This window comes from Peromyscus maniculatus, chromosome 23, assembly GCF_049852395.1.
Source record: "Peromyscus maniculatus bairdii isolate BWxNUB_F1_BW_parent chromosome 23, HU_Pman_BW_mat_3.1, whole genome shotgun sequence".
Classification (NCBI taxonomy): domain Eukaryota; kingdom Metazoa; phylum Chordata; class Mammalia; order Rodentia; family Cricetidae; genus Peromyscus; species Peromyscus maniculatus.
In genome coordinates, this window is record NC_134874.1 from 38,480,686 (window position 1) to 38,501,124 (window position 20,439).

Sequence of the window (20,439 nt, forward strand, 5' to 3'; positions counted from 1 at the left end):
TCCTGCCTTGCTATTGGCCATTCAGCTCTTTATTAGACCATCAGGTGTTTTAGAAAGCACATTAAACACAGCTTCACCAAGTTAAACAAATGCAATATAGAGGAAAGCAACACATATTTGCATCATTAAACAAATGTTTCACAGCATAAACAAATGTAACACATCCTAAAATAATATTCTACAACAAACACTCAAGATGAAAAAGAAGACTAGCAGAGTAGCTAGGGGAGAACCTACAGGGACATTTCACGGTCTTATGTAGCCATGTAGGGTGGCCAAGTACGCTCTTAAGTTGCAGAAGATGACACTGAACTTCCTATGCACGTGCTTCCACCCTCAGAAGTACTAGTATTACAGGCCAGGTCTACACTGTCTCCTTCAGTCAGGGTTGGGGAGAGGACCCGTGGCTGCCTGTCTGCTTGGCTAGCACTTTACCATCTGAATTTATTCACAGTCCCGTCATTTCTTTTGTTCAAAGTGTGTTTATTACACTTATCAGTTATTCTCTGTGTGCAGGTCCTTGAGTACGTGGTACTTGTATGTAGGAAGGCAGAGGACAATATATGGGAGTCTTTTACTATGTGGAACCTGGGGATTGAGCAGATGGGCTACTGGAAAGTACCTTCATCTTCTAAACTACCTCACAGGGTTCCTGAGATCTTTGTTTAATGACAAAAATTTCTCTCTGCTCCTCGGGGCTCACTGGTGTGATCGGCCAGTAGGGACCTAGGTCAGCCGATTCTAGGACCTCCGACCCTTCCCGCCCCACCCTTTAGAACTCCCCTGCAGGAAAATTCTCCAAGCCTCCCACACTGCTTTCCCTATTTCTTGGATTACCCTGTATTCTATACCCATCCAGCACCTTTTCTAGACACCAGGAGTGTATTAAGGATCCAGATGCCTAAGGAGGTATCATGAAGAGCAAACAGCCTTGGGGGGGGACAAGGAGAGCTTGTAGGAATATGGTCACACAGTCAGTACTGCCTGGACATGGGGTTGCTGCATGCCAGGCAGGGCCACAGGGAATCCCCAGATCGGATCAAGTGGTATAAGACAAGAATGAAGGTCAAAAGAGCATGTGGTAGTGTGGGCCTCTAATACCAACACTCAGGGGCTCCCACAGGGGACTTAAGAGGTTGAGGTCAGCCCTGGAAACACAGGACTCTGAAAAGAAGAGGGAATGCTGGAGAGATGGCTAAATAATTTGCTTGCCAGTGAACATGAACCTCGTGTTTAGTCCCAAGACATGTAGAAGACCAATGTGTACCATCCATCTGTACTGCTAGCTTCCCTATAGTAAGATGGCAGACAGATACCGGAACTATCTAGAACTTGGTGGGGCAGATGGACTGGCCTCTGCACCATAGAGTAAGAACCTACCTCAAAAAATGTGGATACTCAAATGATCTGTGTCATCATTCTCACTCATATGTAGTGTGTGGGGGGGCATACACACACATAAAGGAAGGAAAACTAGATATGTCTTTGTTTTATGTAGCCATGTAGGTTGGCTGATGACTCAGTATGTCACTGAGGATGACTTGAAACTTGTGTTCCAGTTTTCTCCACCATGTGACATTTATTTGATGCTGGAGAGGGAACTCATGATGTGGTCCATGCTTGGCTAGCTCTCTACTAACTGACGCTATCTCCAAGTCCACATGCCATTCATTTATATACTCTGTGTTTGTTGTCACAAATCCTAAGGAGACCTAGGGAAACTGAAGGCAGTCAGTTCCCTCCACCCTGGGCCCCAGACTTGGGGGAAAAGCCTTATCATGCCAGTCACTCATGCATTCTTAATGACAAACCCATGTCTTTACTCCTAGGAGGCTCACTGTTGTGCCTGGACAAAGAGACCTAGGTCTTTAGGTCCCAGGACCTCTGACCCTCTGGGTCAAGTCCATTGTCCATCCCCCAATTATTGGAGCTCCCCTGCGGGTGGAGAATTCTCCAAGTCTCCAAAGTTATTTCTTGAGGTGAGTCAGACACTCGGCTTATGTGCCCCTCAAACCTTTCCTAGACACCTGCAGTGTGTTAGTAAAGGGAGAGGCTAGAGCTGGAATGATAAAGACCCTGTAGTCTCAGCAGGTGACCTAGGGGAGGCCTGGAAGGGAGGTGGTCATACAGTCACTGATCCCACCCAGAGAGGGGGCTGACATTTCCCAGACAGGCACATGAGGGCTCCTGGTTTGTATCAAGTTACAGAAGATAAAATAAGGCTCAAAGCAGATGGGGTGGCTTGGGCAGGGAATCCCAGCACTCGTGAGGCTCAGGTAGCCAGCTGGAGGTCAACATGGAAAAAAAAAAAAGCGTTTTTCAGGATAGCTGGGCTAAGAAATGGGGCAGCGGTGGAGTGGTTAGTGCACTGTGTGGTTGTCAAACAAGTTCTAAGACCTGACTCGAGTCCCAAGAATGCATGCAAAGGCCAAACAGGTAGGAGACATCAGCAGTCACACTCTCCTCTAACCAGAAAGCTGGCAGACATAGGAGACTATCTAGAAACCCAAGGGACAGTGATCCTGATGCATACAGTGGGGAAAAGGTGGACAGTGAGGACCAACATTCGGATGTGCCCTCCACCTGCCTGCTGCTGCCCATCACACATCACCACCCTCCATCGAACATACACAAATGTTAAGAATGAGCAGAGATTCTGAGAAAGCAAAAGAGAGCCTTTAGTACCATTTCCTGGTCTCATTAACCATGTAGCACGGCCATCATTGGTGACCTCGAACCCCTGATCAGTTGCTGCCTTGTTCAGGAATGCTCGAATTAGAAGCCTTGTCACTTTGTACTCCATAGTTGGTGCTGGGGAGAGGATCTAAGGTTTGCTGAATGCCAAGACAGCACGCTACCAACTCTACCTCACTCCTGTCATTTCTTTGGTTAGACGATCTATCATTTATTCTGTGTTTTTGCACCCCGTGTTCAGGGTATAGGTGCACATGGGAAGGTAGAGAACAACTTTCAGGAGTCGGTTCTCACTTTCTACCATGTAGATTCTGAGATGGAACTCAGATGGTCAGGCTGGTGGCAAGTGCCCTCATGAGCTTAACAATCTGGTCTAAACAATTCCTAAGAATTCTCCTCAATGGCCGGGTGGTGGTGGCACACACCTTTAATCCCAGTGCTCGGGAGGCAGAGCCAGGTGGATCTCTGTGGGTTTGAGGCCAGTATGGTCTACAGAGTGAGGACAGGCACCAAAACTACACAGAGAAACCCTGTCTCGAAAAACAAAACAAAACAAAACAAAACAAAAAAAAAAAAAAAAAAAAAGGAAAGAATCCTCCTCAGTGACAGACAGACCTTCCTCTTTTGTCCTAGGAGGCTCATTGGTGCTCCCAGCCAGTGGGACCCTACATCACCAGGTTTCAGGACCTCTGACCCCTGGGGTCAAGTCCTCTGCCAACCCCCACCCCCACCAATTGGAGCTCCCCTCTCTAGGCCTCCCAAGTTACTCCCCCTATTTTTTGAGGTGAGTTAGACTCTTGGCTTTTCTTTGGTCCTATGTCCCTTAGGCCCTTTCCTAGACAACTACAGAGAACTACAGGATGCAGAGAACAAGAAACACCATTTCAAAGCACGTGTGTGGCCAGGAGCACACCAGAGAGAGGACTTGATACATTCCATCCTCTCTCACCAATGCACAGACACTAAAAATGACAACAATGAGCAGAGACCTGAATGTCACATCTTCTCGCGGAGCCATGTGTGATGGCCAAGGAGTCACCATGCTCTTACTATGACACTGACATTCCAACTCAGTTCCTGCAGCTTTGTTGTTGTTGTTGTTTTAGGACATGGCCTCACTGTGTAGACCAGGCTGGCCTGGAACTCACTCTGTAGACCAGGCTGGCCTGGACTCACAGAAATCTGCCTACCTCTGCCTCCCAAGTGTTGGGATAAAAGGCGTGTGCCACTATTTCCAGCTTTTGCCCTGCACATTTGGGAATGTTGAGATCTCAAGCCTAACCTACCTCGGGCCCTTTATGCTGTTCAGAGGAGGGAACTCAAGGTTTCCTGTATGCTGTGTTAGTATTCTGCCCAGTGAATCATTTCTTCTGTTAAGATGTTCTATTGCTCTCTCCCACCTCCCCCCTCGTGTGTGTGTGTGTGTGTGTGTGTGTGTGTGTGTGTGTGTGTGTGTGTGTGCATGTGTGCATGCACTATATAGTTTGGGGTGACAGAGGGCACTCATTCCCCCCATTCACTATGGGAGACCCACCTAGATCCTGAAGATCAAACCTGAGTAGTGTGGTCTAGCAGCAAACACCTATTTCTGAGCCATCTTGTAAACTCTCAATATCCACCTTTCATCTTTGCTCCTAGGAGGCTTATTGGTGAGGTCAATCTATAGCGACCAAGGCCACCAGGTCCCAAGACCTCTGACCCTAGGGGTCAAGTCTCCTCCCCAGTTGAGGAGAAGTCCTCGTTTCCTACATTACTTCTATTTCTTAAGGTAAGTTGGACACTTGGCTGATAGGCTGCCACATGCTTCCATGTCCCCTTTCCTAGACACCTGCTGAGTACTAAGGGTAGAGACGTTAGAGAAGGATCTAGGTTTATGCCTTACAGTACAGGAGGGCGCTGGAAGGAGACTTGTTAGGAATATGCTCATACAGTCATAGGTCCCACCCAGAGAACGAGTTGCCCCATACCAGGAACAGGGTCAAGCTGAGGTACCAGGTTGGCTGAAGTGGCATAGACCAGAAGGGAGCTCCAAAGCAGCAAGTGACATCATGGGTCTGCAATTCCAAGACTTTGCAGCCTCAGGCAGGAGATTTACCAGTTGGAGGTCAGTTTAGGCAACAGGATAACCCAGATTAGCCTGGACACTGTCAAAAATGGGGAATTCAAAGAGTTGGGAAGATGAATTTATGGGTAAAAAATCATGCCCAACAAGCATGAGGACCTGAGTTTCATTCCAAAGGACTCTTGCCAAATCTGAGGTGGTGGGATAATCCAGCACTCTGCTTTCCTCATGGTGAGAAGTCAGGTAGAGACAGGAAACAAAGCTTGTGGGGCAGTTAGCTTAGCATACACAGTAGAGAAGAAGAGACTCTGCCTAAAACAAGTGAAAGGTGGGGCTAGAGAAATGATCCAGTGGTAAAGAACACTCAGTGCTCTTCCAGAGGACCTGGGTTCAATTCCTAGCATCCACAAGGCAGCTCACAACCATCTGTAACTCCAGTTCTAGGTGATCTGGTGCCCTCCTCTGGCCTCGATGGGCACAGGAAAGCACACAGTACACTCATATTCATATACGTAAAAATAAATATTTTTTAAAAGATGAAAGGTAAGGAACAACACCAGAGGCTGTCCACTGGCCTCCACATGCATAGAATGGCATGTATTGCCTCCACCCCTACACCCCAGAGAGAGAGAGAGACAGAGACAGAGACAGAGACAGACAGACTCAGGAATACTTAAAAGTGAATGGGCAAGCCAGATGGTGGTGGTGCACCCCTGTAATCCCAGCACTAGGAGGCAGAGGCAGGTGGATCTCCGTGAGTTTGAGCCCAACCTGGTCTACAGAGTAAAATCCAGGACAGCCAGAGCTACACAGAGAAACCCTGTCTTGAAAAAAAACAAAATTGAAAGGGCAGAGATTCTGAGGAAGAGCCTTTAATGCTGCTTTGAGTTCTCATGTAACCATGTAGGATGGCCATGGACTCACTGTGTTGCCCACAATGACATTGACTCCTGAAATAGTTGCTTTCTACCTTCAGAAATGCTAGTATAGGCTGGGGCTATCATTTGCCCTTTGTTTCTGGGGAGGGAACCCATGGTTCCTGCATCCTAGGGAATCACTCTACTTTCTAAGCTTATTCCATAGTCCTCGTATCTTTCCTTTAAAATGTTTGTATTACATTTGCTGTGTGTGTTTGTACACCCACGTGCTTGGAGGTTAGCAGACAGCTTACAGCAGTTCTCTCCTCTCACTGTGTTGGTCCTAAGGATTAAATTCAGGTCATCAGACTTAGGGGCAATGGCATTTACCTACTGAGCCATCCTTCTTAATGACAAGACCACATCTTTGCTTCTAGGAGACTCCTGGTGAGGTCAGCTCTTAGGTCTAACACCAGCAGACCCCAAGACCTCAGGGTCAAATCTATAGCCGGCCTCCAACCAGCTGGATCTCCGCAGTCTCCTACTTTACTTCCTCGAATTCCTGAGGTAAGTTAGACACCTGGTTTATCTGCTGTCCTACACCTCCACTGCCCCCTTCCCAGACATCTGCAGAGTAGTAAGGATGTTGGTGTCAGAGGTGGGATGACAAAGCCATTTCAGCCCCAGGAGCCCATCTGACAGGGCTCTGGAAGGACAGCAACTCCCCCTGAGAGGGGCTTAAGCCACGCCAGGCAGGGTCAGGCAGATCCCAGGCTGGATCAAGTGTCAGAAGGAGGACAAAAAGCAGTGTGTGGTGTGGACTTGTAACCCCAGTCCTCAGGGTACCCAGGCTTGAATTAATCCTGGGAAACAAAGGGTACTCCAGGACTAGTCTGGACTGCCAACAACAACAACAGAAGTGGGGTTAAGGGAGAGCCTGAGGAAGAATCTTTATTGGCATTTTTGATGAAAAGTAACCCAGGAAAAGTTAGGCATGTTAGCATTGGCAAACTGTAGTGATTTTGGTGGGATTTTAGTGAAGAAGTGGTTGCCTATTACTTGTTTTTCCTGACATAGTGGAGGCAAAATACACATTTGAGAATGAGCTTCATAAATAAGGAAGTTTTTGTGACTAGAGCCTTAGCTGGTTTACTTTGTGAATGAAAGATGTCCTCCTGGCATATACACTGTCTTTCAACATGGTCAGCTACTGTAGGAGCGGGAGTCTCCCCAAATCTACAAGCTTTGGGTGATGTCAAACATAAGATACAAGGTGTAAGTAACACCTAGCACTTCCTGCTTGTAAGCCCAGCACTCATGGGGCTGGGTAGGAGGGTTTCTTTGAGTTCTTGGCTAGCCTGGGCACAAAGCGAGACCCTGTCCCAACAAATCTAACAGTGGATGTGGGAGATGGGTCCTTTATTGAGTGTTAGGGGCTTCCACATGTGGCATGCTTACAGTGGAGACCACAGGCAACATGAAATTAGTTCTCTCCTCCCACTATGTGGGTCCCAGGAATCGAACTCAGGTGCTGAAGCTTGGCAGCAAGCACTCTTCCTGCTGAGCCGTTTCACTGGAATGCCATGGGGCCTTCAGTCAAGGTCGCCCAAGCATCAAGACCTGAGATAGATGGTCCGAACTCATGTGAGCCTGCCAGCTGTGCTAAGGCGGGCTTGTTTTCCTAGGTCTGGGGTGGTGAAATCCGGCAGGTCCCTGTGCCTTTCTGGCCTGCCAGTCTAGCCTTCATGGCTTGTTCCTGGCCAGTGAAAGTCACTGTCTCAAAAAATGTCAATGGCATCTGACTAGTGATACCTAAAGTTCTCTGCCATGCACATGCACACACATTCATATGTGCATGCCCCCATCACATACATGTGCCAACACACACACACACACTGAGGCCAGGCATGATGGTGCAGCCTAGTAATCTCAGTTCTCCCGAGGTTGGTTCAGGGTCAGCTACATAGTCAGTTTGGGGCCAGTCAGGACTACATGATACCCTTTCTCAAAAAAGGTCTATTTATATAGCCAGGAGTGATGCATATGGCAAGAATTACATGGAAGCAATTCTCTTAGGTGGGTGAAATGGCAGTAGGAGCTTCTAGAATTCACTCAGTTCTGTCTTGCTTTAGGAGTGCTGCTTTCCAAGGCCAGTGCAGGCAACCTGGAGTGGTCACAGCTGGAACAGTGTTTCAGCCACAGTGGCAGAGTCTTCTGCAGCTGCTGGGGTATCCTCACAGTGCCAGGGAGTGGGGAGAGGGCACAACACAAATGGCACAGGACATGTGGCTCTCAGGGGCTTGATGGCATCCATCTAGCCAAGCTCTTGGTTCAGTGAGAGACTCAAAAAAAAAAAAAAAAAGGGAGAATTCCACAGTCAACAATTGCCTTCCAAATGTGCATGTACCTGCAAGTACTCCACACACATATGGGTGCATACATACATACTACACAAATATGGGAGCAGTTGAAAAAAAAAACACCTGATGTTGACCTCTGGTCTACACACACACACACACACACACACATGAAAAAGTTTTCCTACTAAAATTGCTTAGGTGATCGGAATGAAGGGACATCAAACTTTGTGTAAAATGAAATTAGAGGCAAGTCTCTCTTGCTCTTCCCTCAATTAAATCCTTAAGCCCAGCACTTGCAGATTGAGGTGGAAAATGTTGAGTTTAAGCCCAGTTTACAGAATAAGACCCTGCCTCTAAAAACAAATACCAAACTCCCCCTTTCCTAATAAACCCCAACAGAGAGAAGAGGGAGGGATGGAGGAAGGGAGGGAAAGAAAGAGAGCTTGCACTTCTGTGACTTCAAAGGGAAGCATTCTGAAACACAAAAAAACTAGGTTGAATAGCAACAATTTAGTTCCTCAGTTCCTTAGTATTTGGATTTAGTCCCCTGAAAGATCCTTGGAAAAGGCAAAGTACTGAACCCATCGATGTCAGTTCGAGTCTATCAAATCTGTTGTTTTCTTTGAGACAGGGTCTTACTACGTAGCCTTGGCCGAACTGGATTACAGACATGCACCATCACACTTAGTTTTTAAAAATATATATACATATATTTATTATATAAAATTATATATTAATTTGAGGCAGGATCTCAATCTGTATGTGGTCTAGGCTGGCTTCATATCATAGCAATCCTTCTGCCTCAGCCCCTGAGTTCCAGGATTACAGACATGAACAAACTCACCTTTTGCAAATCTCTTAATGTTAAAAAGGTCTACGATGGTGAAATTCCAATACCATTCTTTGTAAAAAAAGAATGTTGTGGTGTTAATCTTGGCAGGAGAGCTGAAAATCTGAGCAACTGGGATTCTTTCCCCCTTTTTATTTCCTCAGAGTACTTCAGCTTTTTTGCTCCAAATACACAACACTTCTTTTTTTTTTTTTTTTTTTTTTTTTTCTTTTCGAGACAGGGTTCTCTGTGTAGCTTTGGAGCCTGTCCTGGAACTCGATCTGTAGACCAGGCTGGCCTCGAACTCACAGAGATCTGCCTGCCTTTGCCTCCTGAGTGCTAGGATTAAAGGCGTGCGACACCACCGCCTGACTCAAAACAGAAATTTTATAGCCAGCCTACAGGGCCAGTAATAAAATTGGTAGAATGAGTAGATATAGGCTTCCTATCTACAAATATAGTAATCAGAAGGGCTAGGGCTAGAGCTAGGGTGGGGTTATCAGAGCAGGCTGTGGCTGGAACATGGAAATTGTTTTAAGACTGGATATCACTATGTAGCACAGGCTGCCTTCAAACTTGTGATCCTCCTGCCTCAGACTCACCTGTACTGGGAACCATGGGACTTTTAATGCCCAAGCTGAGAAGTTTAGCCTCTTCTCTGGCCCAAGGAAGGCTCTGAAAGAGGGGAAATGATATGCGTTGATCTGTATTTTAAAACAAAACAAAAAAACTGTCCACAATAGTAAAGTGAAACCAGATTGGAGTGTCAGGGAAGCCAGTTAGACCAGGCTTAGTGAGAGAGAAGACAAGGGGGTGGTTAGTCAGGACCGCGGCTCCCTGGGTCAGTAGAGTGTAAGGGGTGAAAAACTGCGGTCAGCAGTGAGTGCACTTCAGGGCTGCGTCCTAAATGGACACCACAGGCAGGAGCTGCAGAGGGCAGGATGCAAGGATGTACTACTCTTGTCCAGCCTCGAGATCCAGGAAATGACAATAAGCAGCCCTGGGGCGCAGGAGCCTATCCAGTTGCGCCAAACACTGCAGCGCTAAGGCTTGAAGTGCAATGTCGACGGGGTGCAAGAGCTGTCCCTTTGCGCAGCCGGGCTCCGTAGGGTGAACAGCGGAGCCTCCGTGGGCCTAAAAGCCAGAGGTCGCGGATCCCAGGGTCGCCGTCGCCGTCCGTAAGGCCCAGCGCAGGAGAGGCACCAGTCTCGGCGGACGGGAAGCTCAGGTGGACCCTCGCTTTAGGGCCCCAGCTGGGGCAGCTCGGGGAACTCGGGACGGAAGCGGCCCCTCCCCGCCCTGCTGCCGGACGCCCAGCCAATCAGCGCGCCCCGCCAATCAGCGCGTCGGGCCAATCAGCGTGTCCTCTCCGGCGGCGCCCGGCGCTTAGCTGACGCGCGAGGCCAGCCCGCGCCCCGCCGCCCTTGGGCGACGGCCCCTCCCGCGCTTGCCGGGCCCGTTAGCTGCGCGCCGCGCCTCTTGCGCGACGGCCCCTGGGCGGCGGAGGCCGTGGCGGCGGCGCGTGCGGGCGCGGCCCTGGCGCGCCCCCTGGCGGCCCGGCCGGCGAGCTGCGGGTGCGGCGCTGACCCGGAGGCGGCGGCGGCGGTGCCCGGATGGAGGCACGTCATTGTCCCCCGCCGGGCGGCTGGGCTGTGTGCGGCGGCGGCGGCGGCGGCGGCGGCCGAGGGGGATGGAGCGAGTGCCGAGCCGGGTCAGGTAAGCTCCCGCCTCCTTCCCGCCCGCTGCAGGCTGGCGTGGGGCCCGGCCGCGTGTCCTGCCTTGGCGGCCTCAGTCGCCCCGCCACCCTCAGCCGGCCGCGGCCCGCCGGTACTGGCGCGGCCCCTCGCCCGCCGCCCCCTCTCCAGGCACCGGGCGGCCCGGGGACCCCACGGCTGCGGGACCGGCGCTGCCGCCGCCCGGCCGAGCCAGGCCCGCGGAGCAGGAGGCGGCGGCGGCGGCCGGCGCGGGCGGGAGGGCTCGCAGCGAAGGCAGCGCTGGGGCTGCACGGGGAGGGCCGGACCCCCATGGTTGCCATGGCCACCGCGCTCCCACCCCCACGGGCCCCAGCCCGCCCCCTCGGCCAGCGGGGCCGGGCCGCGCTGCAGCCGGCTGCTCCCGGGCCGCCGGGCGCGTTCGGAGCTGCCGGGGTGGGCGTGTGCACGCCGGGACGGTGTAGCCGGCGTCCGGGGCCCGCCCGCCGCCCCCCGCGTGACTGCCACCTCCGGCCTCGGGAGCCACCTCCGGCCCCTCGGAGCTCGGGGCTGGCTTCTCCACCCCCACCCCGCCCCCACCCCAGACAAACTTTGCCACCCGGGCGCGGTCCACTCGGCTTCTCCGCAGAACGCCCGAGTTGCCCACGCCGGAGCAGGCACCTGAAGGAGAGGCAGGCGGCTGGGGGTGTTGGGGGGGAGGAGCCCCGTAGCTCATTCCCCTCCAAAAAAAGCAAGTGTGCCTTCCTCCCTCACGTTCTTTATCTTTGGGGCAGGAAGAACCAACTTACCTGGGGGGAAAGGCGGGTGGGAGGGATCGGGTTCAGATGTTTGAAATGAAAATTTGACGGGACCAAAGTTTTACAATCTAGGACTTTAACCTCCCTAGAATGAATACAGTTGAGATTACTTTTGTTGAATAGCTCTTTTATATTTGAAGGCCTTAGGGCTTGCTTGTTTGTGGTTCTTTCAAGTAAATACACTCAAGTAACAAAAAGTGTTGAGAAACTAGTTAACGCCCCTTTTACAAAGTAACAACCCGATGCACGTTCTTATAGCTGTCTTTGGAGGATAACGTTTTCTTAAAGGGTGCATTTTAAACATTTGCTTTTAACATGTCACTCATTCAGGTGCATAGGTCTGCGAATAATCAGTTACACTTGTTTTTACTTAGGGACAGTTTCACTTTCTTTTCTGTAATCATTGAATCAAGACTACAGTAAGTATTTGGTTTGCAGAGGTTTAAGACTAATCATTCCGTTTACCTAAATATAATTAAAGTTCAAATGGCATCTTTTTAAAGTTTCTTAAAATGGAAATGTTACAAGAACTTGTAAACAATATAATACATTGTTTATGAAGAAGTCGTGTATAAGTTTTTGTGTGTGTGTTGACTATTCCTTCAGTGTATGTGGAGTGACACAATGTTTAGTGATAATTGGTTTTTAAAATGAAAAAGAATAACATAGCCTAGTATTTACTCCCCATAAAAGACATAACCAAGTAAAAGTTCTTAGTCCTGCTCATTCATCCAACTTTGGTCCCTGTTCAGGTTGCTAGTCTTTTAAAATGGTCTCTTGTAACTTTGTGTGTCCTGAGAGGGTGTTAGGGAGATGCTCAGCTTTCATTAAGCAGTCACTTTCACAGTCCTGTTTTGAACACTAACCTTCAGAAGCTTCAGTAAGAATAAAGAACAGGAGCCACATGAATCCTGTCTGACACAGTATAGTTGGGTTTTAAGAAAGGTTATCTCTATAAGAGGCGGAGTTTAGTTTGATACCTGATAGTTTTAGGGTAAGATGTCATTGGCTGAATATCTAAATGAAGAATGATGAATGGATTTGGTTAGTCTTGCCAGAATCAAACCATAACATACTCATTGATGGCTAGAATTGTGTTTTCCTTAATCTTTTTCTTTTAAGCCTACTACCCCACCTTTCCTAGAATAATGATGTTTTATTTGGTTGGTTGTTAATCATTGGAAAGGTTGCTTATCCCAGGAAAATCGGGTTTTACTGTCATTAATGTTATTTTAACTAAGGGTAGATTAGCCTTTCCTTATTGCTCAGTTTTGGCTTTCTTCCTTTAACTAACTAACTCTCCCTCCTGTTTCTTCTTTCCTTTCTTTCATCAATACACCTTTTATTTCTCTTGCCTGTAGGATGAGAAAAGTGTAAACTTTACTTGGATAATAGGTTCAATCTTTCTTGTGAATGAAGGTCATTTATCTTTACTTGATTAAATATTCAAATCAGATATAATTGACTTTCTATTTTTATGTAACTGTCCTCACATTGTACTTCACTTTAATTAAAAATTGTAAACAAGAAGGTTGAAGCTTTTAAGAAACAACCGTATATTGTGAACAGCAAGCACATGGTGACACTGTTCACTGAAGTGGCAAGTACATGAGGATTTTATTACCGTTTGTACTTTACAGTAGTGAATATCTAAAGGCCAAATTTTAGAGGTACTTCCTTAGTTCAGAGTTTTTAAAGGATTAAATGAGATGCCTTATAAGATCACTCAGCACAGGCCGGTGCTCAAAGCAAACAGTAGTTCCTTCCTGTTTGCATGCTTCCATTCATTTGTTGAACACAGTTTGGAAAGTTTTCCCCATGCCAGGTAGGGTGGAGTAAGTTTTTACTGCATGCTACTGTAGAAATCAGCAGAGGGCAGTTTTTAGGATGGGTTTCTGACTCAATCTTGGGGTGAAAAGTGTTGTCAAGGAAACCCTCTAGGATGGGTTTCTAATCCAGTCTTGGGATGAAAGGAATTGTCAGGGAAAGCGTCCTAGATGAGTGAGTGAATTCTAAACCTGAGGATTGAAAGTGTTAACTGGCCAGTGGCAGAAAGCTGGAAGAATAGCTTGCAGGAGCTCAGTGAGGACGGGGACTGAAAATGGACCCTATGGTGGGAGCGTTCAGAGACCAAAGTGTGCCAAGACCAGATACTGGGAAGAACCATAGGGAGGTCAGTGGAACGCCCCTAAAAGGTTTTCTTCAGGGCGTGACATGTAGATTTGGCTGCCTGGACCATTCTTAAAAGCACTGTGTTGACTAGGTGGTACAGTGGTTAGACAACCAACAGCCCAGCCGAGTTTCTTGGCCCTGGCTCTCTGTCCCGTCACTGACTAGTTTGAGTTGCTATTATTGCTTCATTCTGTAAACCTTGCAGATTTTGACTGATTGAAGGTTCATCATGAAAATTTAGCAAGTTAATATATATTCAGCAATTAATATGATACCCAGCACATAGAAGGAGTTCAAGTAGTAGATTTGAAAATAAGATTCATAGAGAATTCAATACACACATTTGTGTTCAAAGTTTGCTGTTAGTAAAGTCACAGGTTTCATTTAAGTTATAATCCATATATGTGGACTTCAGGAAATACATTTCATTGATAAGACTTTTCTGTAGCTATAGTTTTTCAAAACTTCAAATTTCATACAATGATATTTTAGACTTTGAGTTAAAAATCAAAGCTAGAGGCCGGGTGGTGGTGGTGCAGGCCTTTAATCCCAGCACTCAGGAGGCAGAGGCAGGCGGATCTCTGTGAGTTGAGGCCTGCCTGGTCACCAAAGTGAGTTCCAGGAAAGGCACAAAGCTACACAGAGAAACCCTGTCTCGAAAAACCAAAAAAAAAAAAAAAAAAAAAAATCAAAGCTAGGCCAGGCAGCGGTGGAACAAACCTTTAATCCCAGTACTCAGGAGGCAGAGCCAGGTGGATCTCTGAGTTTGAGGCCAGCCTGGTCTACAGAGCAAGATCCAGGATAGGCACCACAACTACATGGAGAAACTGTGTCTTGGGGGAAAAAAAATCAAAGCTAAATATTCTCTTTATGTAATTAAGATTTTGCCCTGAGAAATGGTATATGAATCGAAAATGTAGTCAAGTATATTAAAAGTGTGGAATGTTCCTAGCTTAAAGCAGTAGAGATGAAAAAAAAATGTTCTTAGTTAAATATATATAATTGTGAATTGAGGTGCCTAATTATAAACTGAAAGATGATTTTGGGGATATGGTATAGGGTACACATTTTTGTTGTTGGTGCTGCTGCTTTTAAGACAGGGTCTTGTATTGAACTCTTGATCCCCTGCCTCCACCTCTCCAGTGCTGGGATCACCTGCATGCACCACTGTGCCAGTTTACTTTATGAAATATGGGAGTTGGAACCCAGGCTTCATGGATGCTAGGCAAGACCTTGACCAGCTGAGCTACATCTCTACCCCACTAATGTTTTATGTTTGGGTGATTTGTTTGAAGATAGTGTTAGAAATTTCCAAGCTGGCGAAGTAGAGCTCTTCTCACCCTTTGACAAACATACTTTTTGTCTTTGCAGGGTTGAAAAATGACCATAGTTGACAAAACTGAACCTTCAGACCCATCATCCTGTCAGAACCAGCCTGGCAGTTCTGAGGCGGTCTCACCTGAAGACATGGACACAGGCTCTGCCAGCTGGGGTGCCGTGTCTTCAATAAGTGATGTTTCAAATCATACACTTTCATTAGGGCCAGTGCCTGGTGCTGTAGTTTATTCTAATTCATCTGTACCTGATAAATCAAAACCATCACCACCAAAGGACCAAGGTATGACTGCAGAATTGCTGCGGGGACTCCTGTGCAAATGCTTCAGGAGGGCAGTGGTTTTCAAGTCTGGCACTATTTCATTTTCTTCTAATGAGCATTCATTCTTCATCCACCCACACCCCACTATTAACATGTATCACAAATAGGAGGGTAGATTGAGTTTTAGTTATCAGGATATGGATTTTTTTTTAATTCCCAATTTATTGAAGGATAAACTTTATCTTGGCCTCACTCATTATATAGTCAAAGCTGGCCTTGATACTCTTGTCTTCCTGATTCTCTCATCTCTACCCCTGAATGCTGGGATGGCAGGCAGGGCAGGGGGTCAAACACAGGACTTTCTGTGCCTTCTAGGGAAGCATTCTGTTAACTGAGCTACATTCCCAGACCCTTTTTATGAAAAAGGATGAGAAAATAGAAAGACAGAATTCTAATGAACGCTCACATAGCCATCAGTCAACTTTGACATGGCCACTTAGTTGTACCTCCACCTACTGACCCCTTCTGCTGTGTGTGTGTGTGTGTATGTGTGTGTGTGTACATAAGCACACGTGCCTCGGGAGTTGTACTTAGTAGGCACACACACCTTGTCTTTCCCTGGTATTTTAGACAAGTCTAATATGCCACATTGTCTATAAGCATTTTAATATGTACATCTTAGAGAATTCTTTCATAAAAATAAAGAATGTCTGGGACTGGAGAGATGGTTCAGCAGTTAAATGTGCTGGCCCTTCTTGCAGAGGACCCTAGTTCACTTCCTTCCACCACTGTTACATGAGTCACTATTTGTGACTTCAAGTCCAGGGGGTCTTACACCCTCTGTGGTCTTCATGGGAACCGGTGCTTGTATGTGCCCACATGTGGGAACAGACACACACAAGTACAAATAAATTCAGTCAGTATTGTTTTTAATTAGTTTAAATGAAATCTACACATTAAGTGAATTTATATCTCTAAGATCCTTTCATTTGTATCCATCCCTTGTGTTTGAAAATGATTGAAGAAGCCTGATTAGAGGAGTTGATCTCACCTTAGATTCTGGACTTCAGTGTGGCTGTCTCCTCGGTGTTTGTGGCAGGCTGGTAATGAGGTAGAGGAGCTTGATCAGATCCAGGCATTGCTGTGTGTTTTGCTTGTGAAATGTGCAAAGCTTTGTTTTTAATTTTTTGTTCTCTCTTTTGTTTAAGTCCTAGGTGATGGCATTGCTCCTCCTCAAAAGGTTCTATTTCCATCTGAAAAGATTTGTCTTAAGTGGCAGCAAACTCATCGAGTTGGCGCTGGGCTCCAGAATTTGGGCAATACCTGTTTTGCCAATGCCGCATTGCAGTGTCTGACCTACACACCACCCCTCGCCAATTACATGTTATCCCATGAACACTCCAAGACATGTGAGTGCTGTGTACTCTTGTATGCATGTTTTCAGTGCAGTGGTTTGCTTTCTTGATGCTGTCTTCCTCAGAAATGAACATGAATTAGTGAAGTTACATGACCATTTGCTCAGTGGTAGTGTGTTCACTTAGCATGCACCAGGCCATTGGTTTAATCCTCAGCCTGCAACAACAACAACAACAACAACAACAACAAAAAACCAAGAAACCAAGTTACATGATTACTGGGGAGTTGGTTTGCTGATTTAAAAACCAGGATGAAGGTGGGCTATGGGGGGTGGGGCACGGACTCAGGGTTGGTGTTTGGGTTGCATAAGGAGCATTTCACACCTAATTTGATCTGTAAAATATTTTAAAAGAAGCTTATTTTGTCAGCACTTGACATTTCAACCCCCCCTAGTTTTTTGGGGGGTTGGGATGTCTCACTGTATAGCTCTGCCAGCCTTAAAATCAAGGCAGACATCCTCCTCAGCCTTCCAAGTGCTGGGGTTAGAGGTGTGAGCTGGCATTATTGGTTTTAGATTTCTTTTAACTCAGTGGAAGCCCAGCTCAGAGTTGACTAGTGAAATTTGGAGTTGAAATCATTCAGTTCAGAGGTTTTTGACTGCTGCCCCCATCCCTCTCCACAGCTTTTCTGAGGTGTGATTGATTACAGTAAACACATACTTGAGATTCACAAGTTAATTGTGAGGTTGTGGCCACAGTTGAGTGCATCCTATCCTAAGGTTCCCAGTGCTCCTCTGCTCTGCCCACTTCCCTGCTGCGCCTGCTCCCTTCCTCTACCCTGGGCAACTCCTGATGCGCCTTTCACAGCAGATGAGTTTGATTTGTTTTCTAGGATGTTGCATAAATATGGAGTTATAAAGTATGTATTTTATTTTGCCTGACTTGGCATAATTAATTCAACGTTATTCTGTTGGTTGCATGTGTCAGTGGTTTGTTTTTATTGCTGAATAGTATTCCACAAATAAGCATACCACTATTTGATTGGCTATTAAAAACCTGTTTTGCGCCATCACAAATTACACTGCTCCACACTTGGGAGGTGGAGGAAGGAGGATCAGGAGTTCAAGGTCATCCTTAGCTACAAAGTGAGTTCCAGCCAGTCTGGCCTACCTGGGACCCTGTCTCCAATAAATAAACAACAACAACAAAAATTTAAGCTGGTGCAAATATTTGCCAGTCTTTATAAAATAAGTATTTTATTTCTCTCGGGTAAGAATGAAATGGCTTCATCCTATGTTGGGCACATAACTTAAACAGTACAGAACTGTTTCCAAAGGGATTGTGATCTTTAAGTCCTGACCAGCAGGGATGAAGGTTCTGTTTGCACCATACATTTTCTAACACAGGATGTGAACAGGGCTTTTTTTTTTTTTTTTGGTATTGGGGCTTGAACCTAAGGTCTCATGCTTGCTAGGCAAATGCTTTATCACTCAGCTGTACCCTCAGCCCCAGTCTTCACCATCAAGACCATTAACCATCAGGGACATTTAGTAGTATCTTCTAATTGTTGGGACTTTTGTTTGCACTTCCCTAATTAGTAATGATGTTAAACATCTTCTGGGAAATCGAACTCTGGATACTTACTTTTCTGAAATGAAATACCTATTCTAATCTTTTTTTTTTTTTTCTTGAGATAGGATCTCCTAGCCCAGGCAGGCCCACACGGGCTGTACTACTAGTAGAGGATGTCCTTGAACTTGTGATCCTCCTGCCTCCTCCTGAGTGCTGAGATTCCAGGTGTATACCACCATGTCCTGTTTATAAAGTGCTGGGGATGGAGTATAGGGCTTCATGCATGCTAGGCAAGCAGTCTGTCATGAGCTTACGTCTTTGGCTCCCTCTCACCCTTTTAAATCCTGCTTATCTGTAAACGAGCTAGTTTTACAGTTGTTGAATTTGGGGTTTTTTTTATTTTGGAAATGTTAGATTGAGACTTTTAAATGTTCTCACTGACAGGTGTCTCTTCATCTCAGTGTATTTTGGAAAGTTTATTTTTTATTGTCAGAATTTGTGTTCATTACTTTTTATTTTTTATCAGTTATATCTAAAATGTTCTGTTAAGAAGTCTTGAGCTGGCAGGATGACTCAGGGTCAGGTTGCTTGCCACCAGGCCTGACGGCCCGAATTTAATACCTGGGACTCCTATTGTGGAAGGAAAGAACCGACTCCCACAAATTGTCCTCTGCACTTTACACCCTGGCATGTGTGTCTAAACACATACAAACACAATAAATGTGATGTGAAATTCTTTACCTAGTCTTTATTTGGGCCAGTAATCCCTTTTTAGTTGATTTTTGTGTTGCCTGGAGATGGAACTTGGCCTCACACACGCTAAGCGTCTGCCTCTGTGCCACACAGGTCTCTGCTGCTGTAGTTGTTCACATGTTTGTGCTTAGAGAGCAGCCTTCTTCCACCAGACAGCCAGAGCCTTTGTCTTGCACTTCTGCTGCTGAATAGAGATCAGGCTTTGGGCACATTTCTTCTCTTGTCCTTAAACAGTCATGTAGACCTGTCACTCAGGCTCTTAGAGTAATGAATGAAAACTAATGATAGTAGCAAGCTCAGTGCATGCACATGGGAGCTGGCACTGTTGCTGCACCCTGGGCATCTGCCCTCATTTCCGGTCTATCTTCCTGTTGCATACTGTCACATTTTGCCCATTTGGATTCTTATCTTGCAGGCCACGCAGAAGGATTTTGTATGATGTGCATAATGCAAACACACATTACCCAGGCACTCAGCAACCCTGGGGACGTTATCAAGCCCATGTTCGTCATCAATGAAATGCGGCGTAAGTTTCAACTGCAGTAGCTCATGTCAGTATTCCATATCTAGTTATTTGTTATCATCCACATTGCCTCCTTTTCGTATTTTGAGATAAAGGCTCATGCTGTAGCCCAGGCTAGCCCCAAACTGATGGCACTCCTCCTGTATCATCCTCCCAAATGCCGAGGATGAAGGTGTACAACACTGTTCAGAGCTTGTATGCAGTTTTCTTACACACTTCATGCTTTTTGAGACAGGGTCCCAGCCTAGCCTTGAACTTGCTTATGTAGCCAAGGATGGCTCTGAACTCCTGATTTCCATATCCCAAGTACTAAAGCATAGGCATGTGCCATCACTCCCAGCTTATCAATGTGCTTTTTGTGCTATATCTTTTTATCATTTTAATTAGCCAAGTTGTAATAAAAATGAATACAAAACTCATTCAAGGTTCTAGCTGGGTAATTAGGTATATGGTTATCCCTTTGCCTAAAAAGCTGTTGAAAATAAGAGGTGATTTGGGTGTGGTATGCAAATACTTAGGATCCCAATACTTAGAAACTGAAGTCAGGAGGATCATTAGTTCAAGGTCATCTTCAATTATATGGGGAGTTTAAGGCCCACCTGAGATCCATAAGACTCAGTCTCAAAAACCAAGTCATTCAGGGATTTTTCCAGGCACATAGTTCAAGGTGTAGCTTTTAAGGGTGTCACCATGGCACAGGGTATCTAATAATAAGGCCTTGTCTTTCTTCAAATCCTATAGGTATAGCTAGACACTTCCGTTTTGGAAACCAAGAAGACGCCCATGAATTTCTTCAGTACACAGTTGATGCCATGCAGAAAGCCTGTTTAAATGGCAGCAACAAGTAAGTGAGCAGAGTCAGCGCTGCTTCGTCAGGCCGTGCTCTCAGCCTGTCTCCTCGAAGGCACAAGATCTGTCTGCTGTACCTTCCCCTGATCTGCAGTCTTTTAAAATGACTGAACTGTAAGGAAATGGACTTACTGTACCCATTCGGATTTGTTGATCCTACATGCTGGGCAACAGTCTTGCTGCTGTTTAGTTTCCAGGTCTGAATCTAGCTGCTTTTCCTCTTTAGTCATGCCTGATGCTTTCCTTCTTCAACTTCAGACTCAGAAATTGCCCCCCGACACCCTCTTCGGGTATCAGTTCTGTAGCT

General features: G+C 46.5%; 1 protein-coding gene across 3 annotated transcripts in view; it reads left to right on the forward strand.

Moving 5' to 3' along the window:
- Positions 1-20,439, forward strand: part of Usp42 (ubiquitin specific peptidase 42) — a 120,935-nt gene that overhangs the window by 88,793 nt on the left and 11,703 nt on the right. Inside the window, exons 19-25 of one of the 3 annotated variants that reach the window (XM_076561329.1) lie at positions 1,830-1,979; positions 4,333-4,462; positions 6,051-6,180; positions 14,855-15,101; positions 16,289-16,489; positions 19,176-19,286; positions 20,025-20,127. In XM_076561329.1, the coding sequence (XP_076417444.1) occupies positions 14,864-15,101; positions 16,289-16,489; positions 19,176-19,286; positions 20,025-20,127 (653 nt within the window). In that variant the 5' untranslated portion in view covers positions 1,830-1,979; positions 4,333-4,462; positions 6,051-6,180; positions 14,855-14,863. Of the gene's footprint in view, positions 1-1,829; positions 1,980-4,332; positions 4,463-6,050; positions 6,181-10,367; positions 10,519-11,705; positions 11,731-14,854; positions 15,102-16,288; positions 16,490-19,175; positions 19,287-20,024; positions 20,128-20,439 lie in introns of those variants that run through there. The other 2 variants (XM_076561330.1, XM_076561331.1) reach the window with 2 other exon arrangements.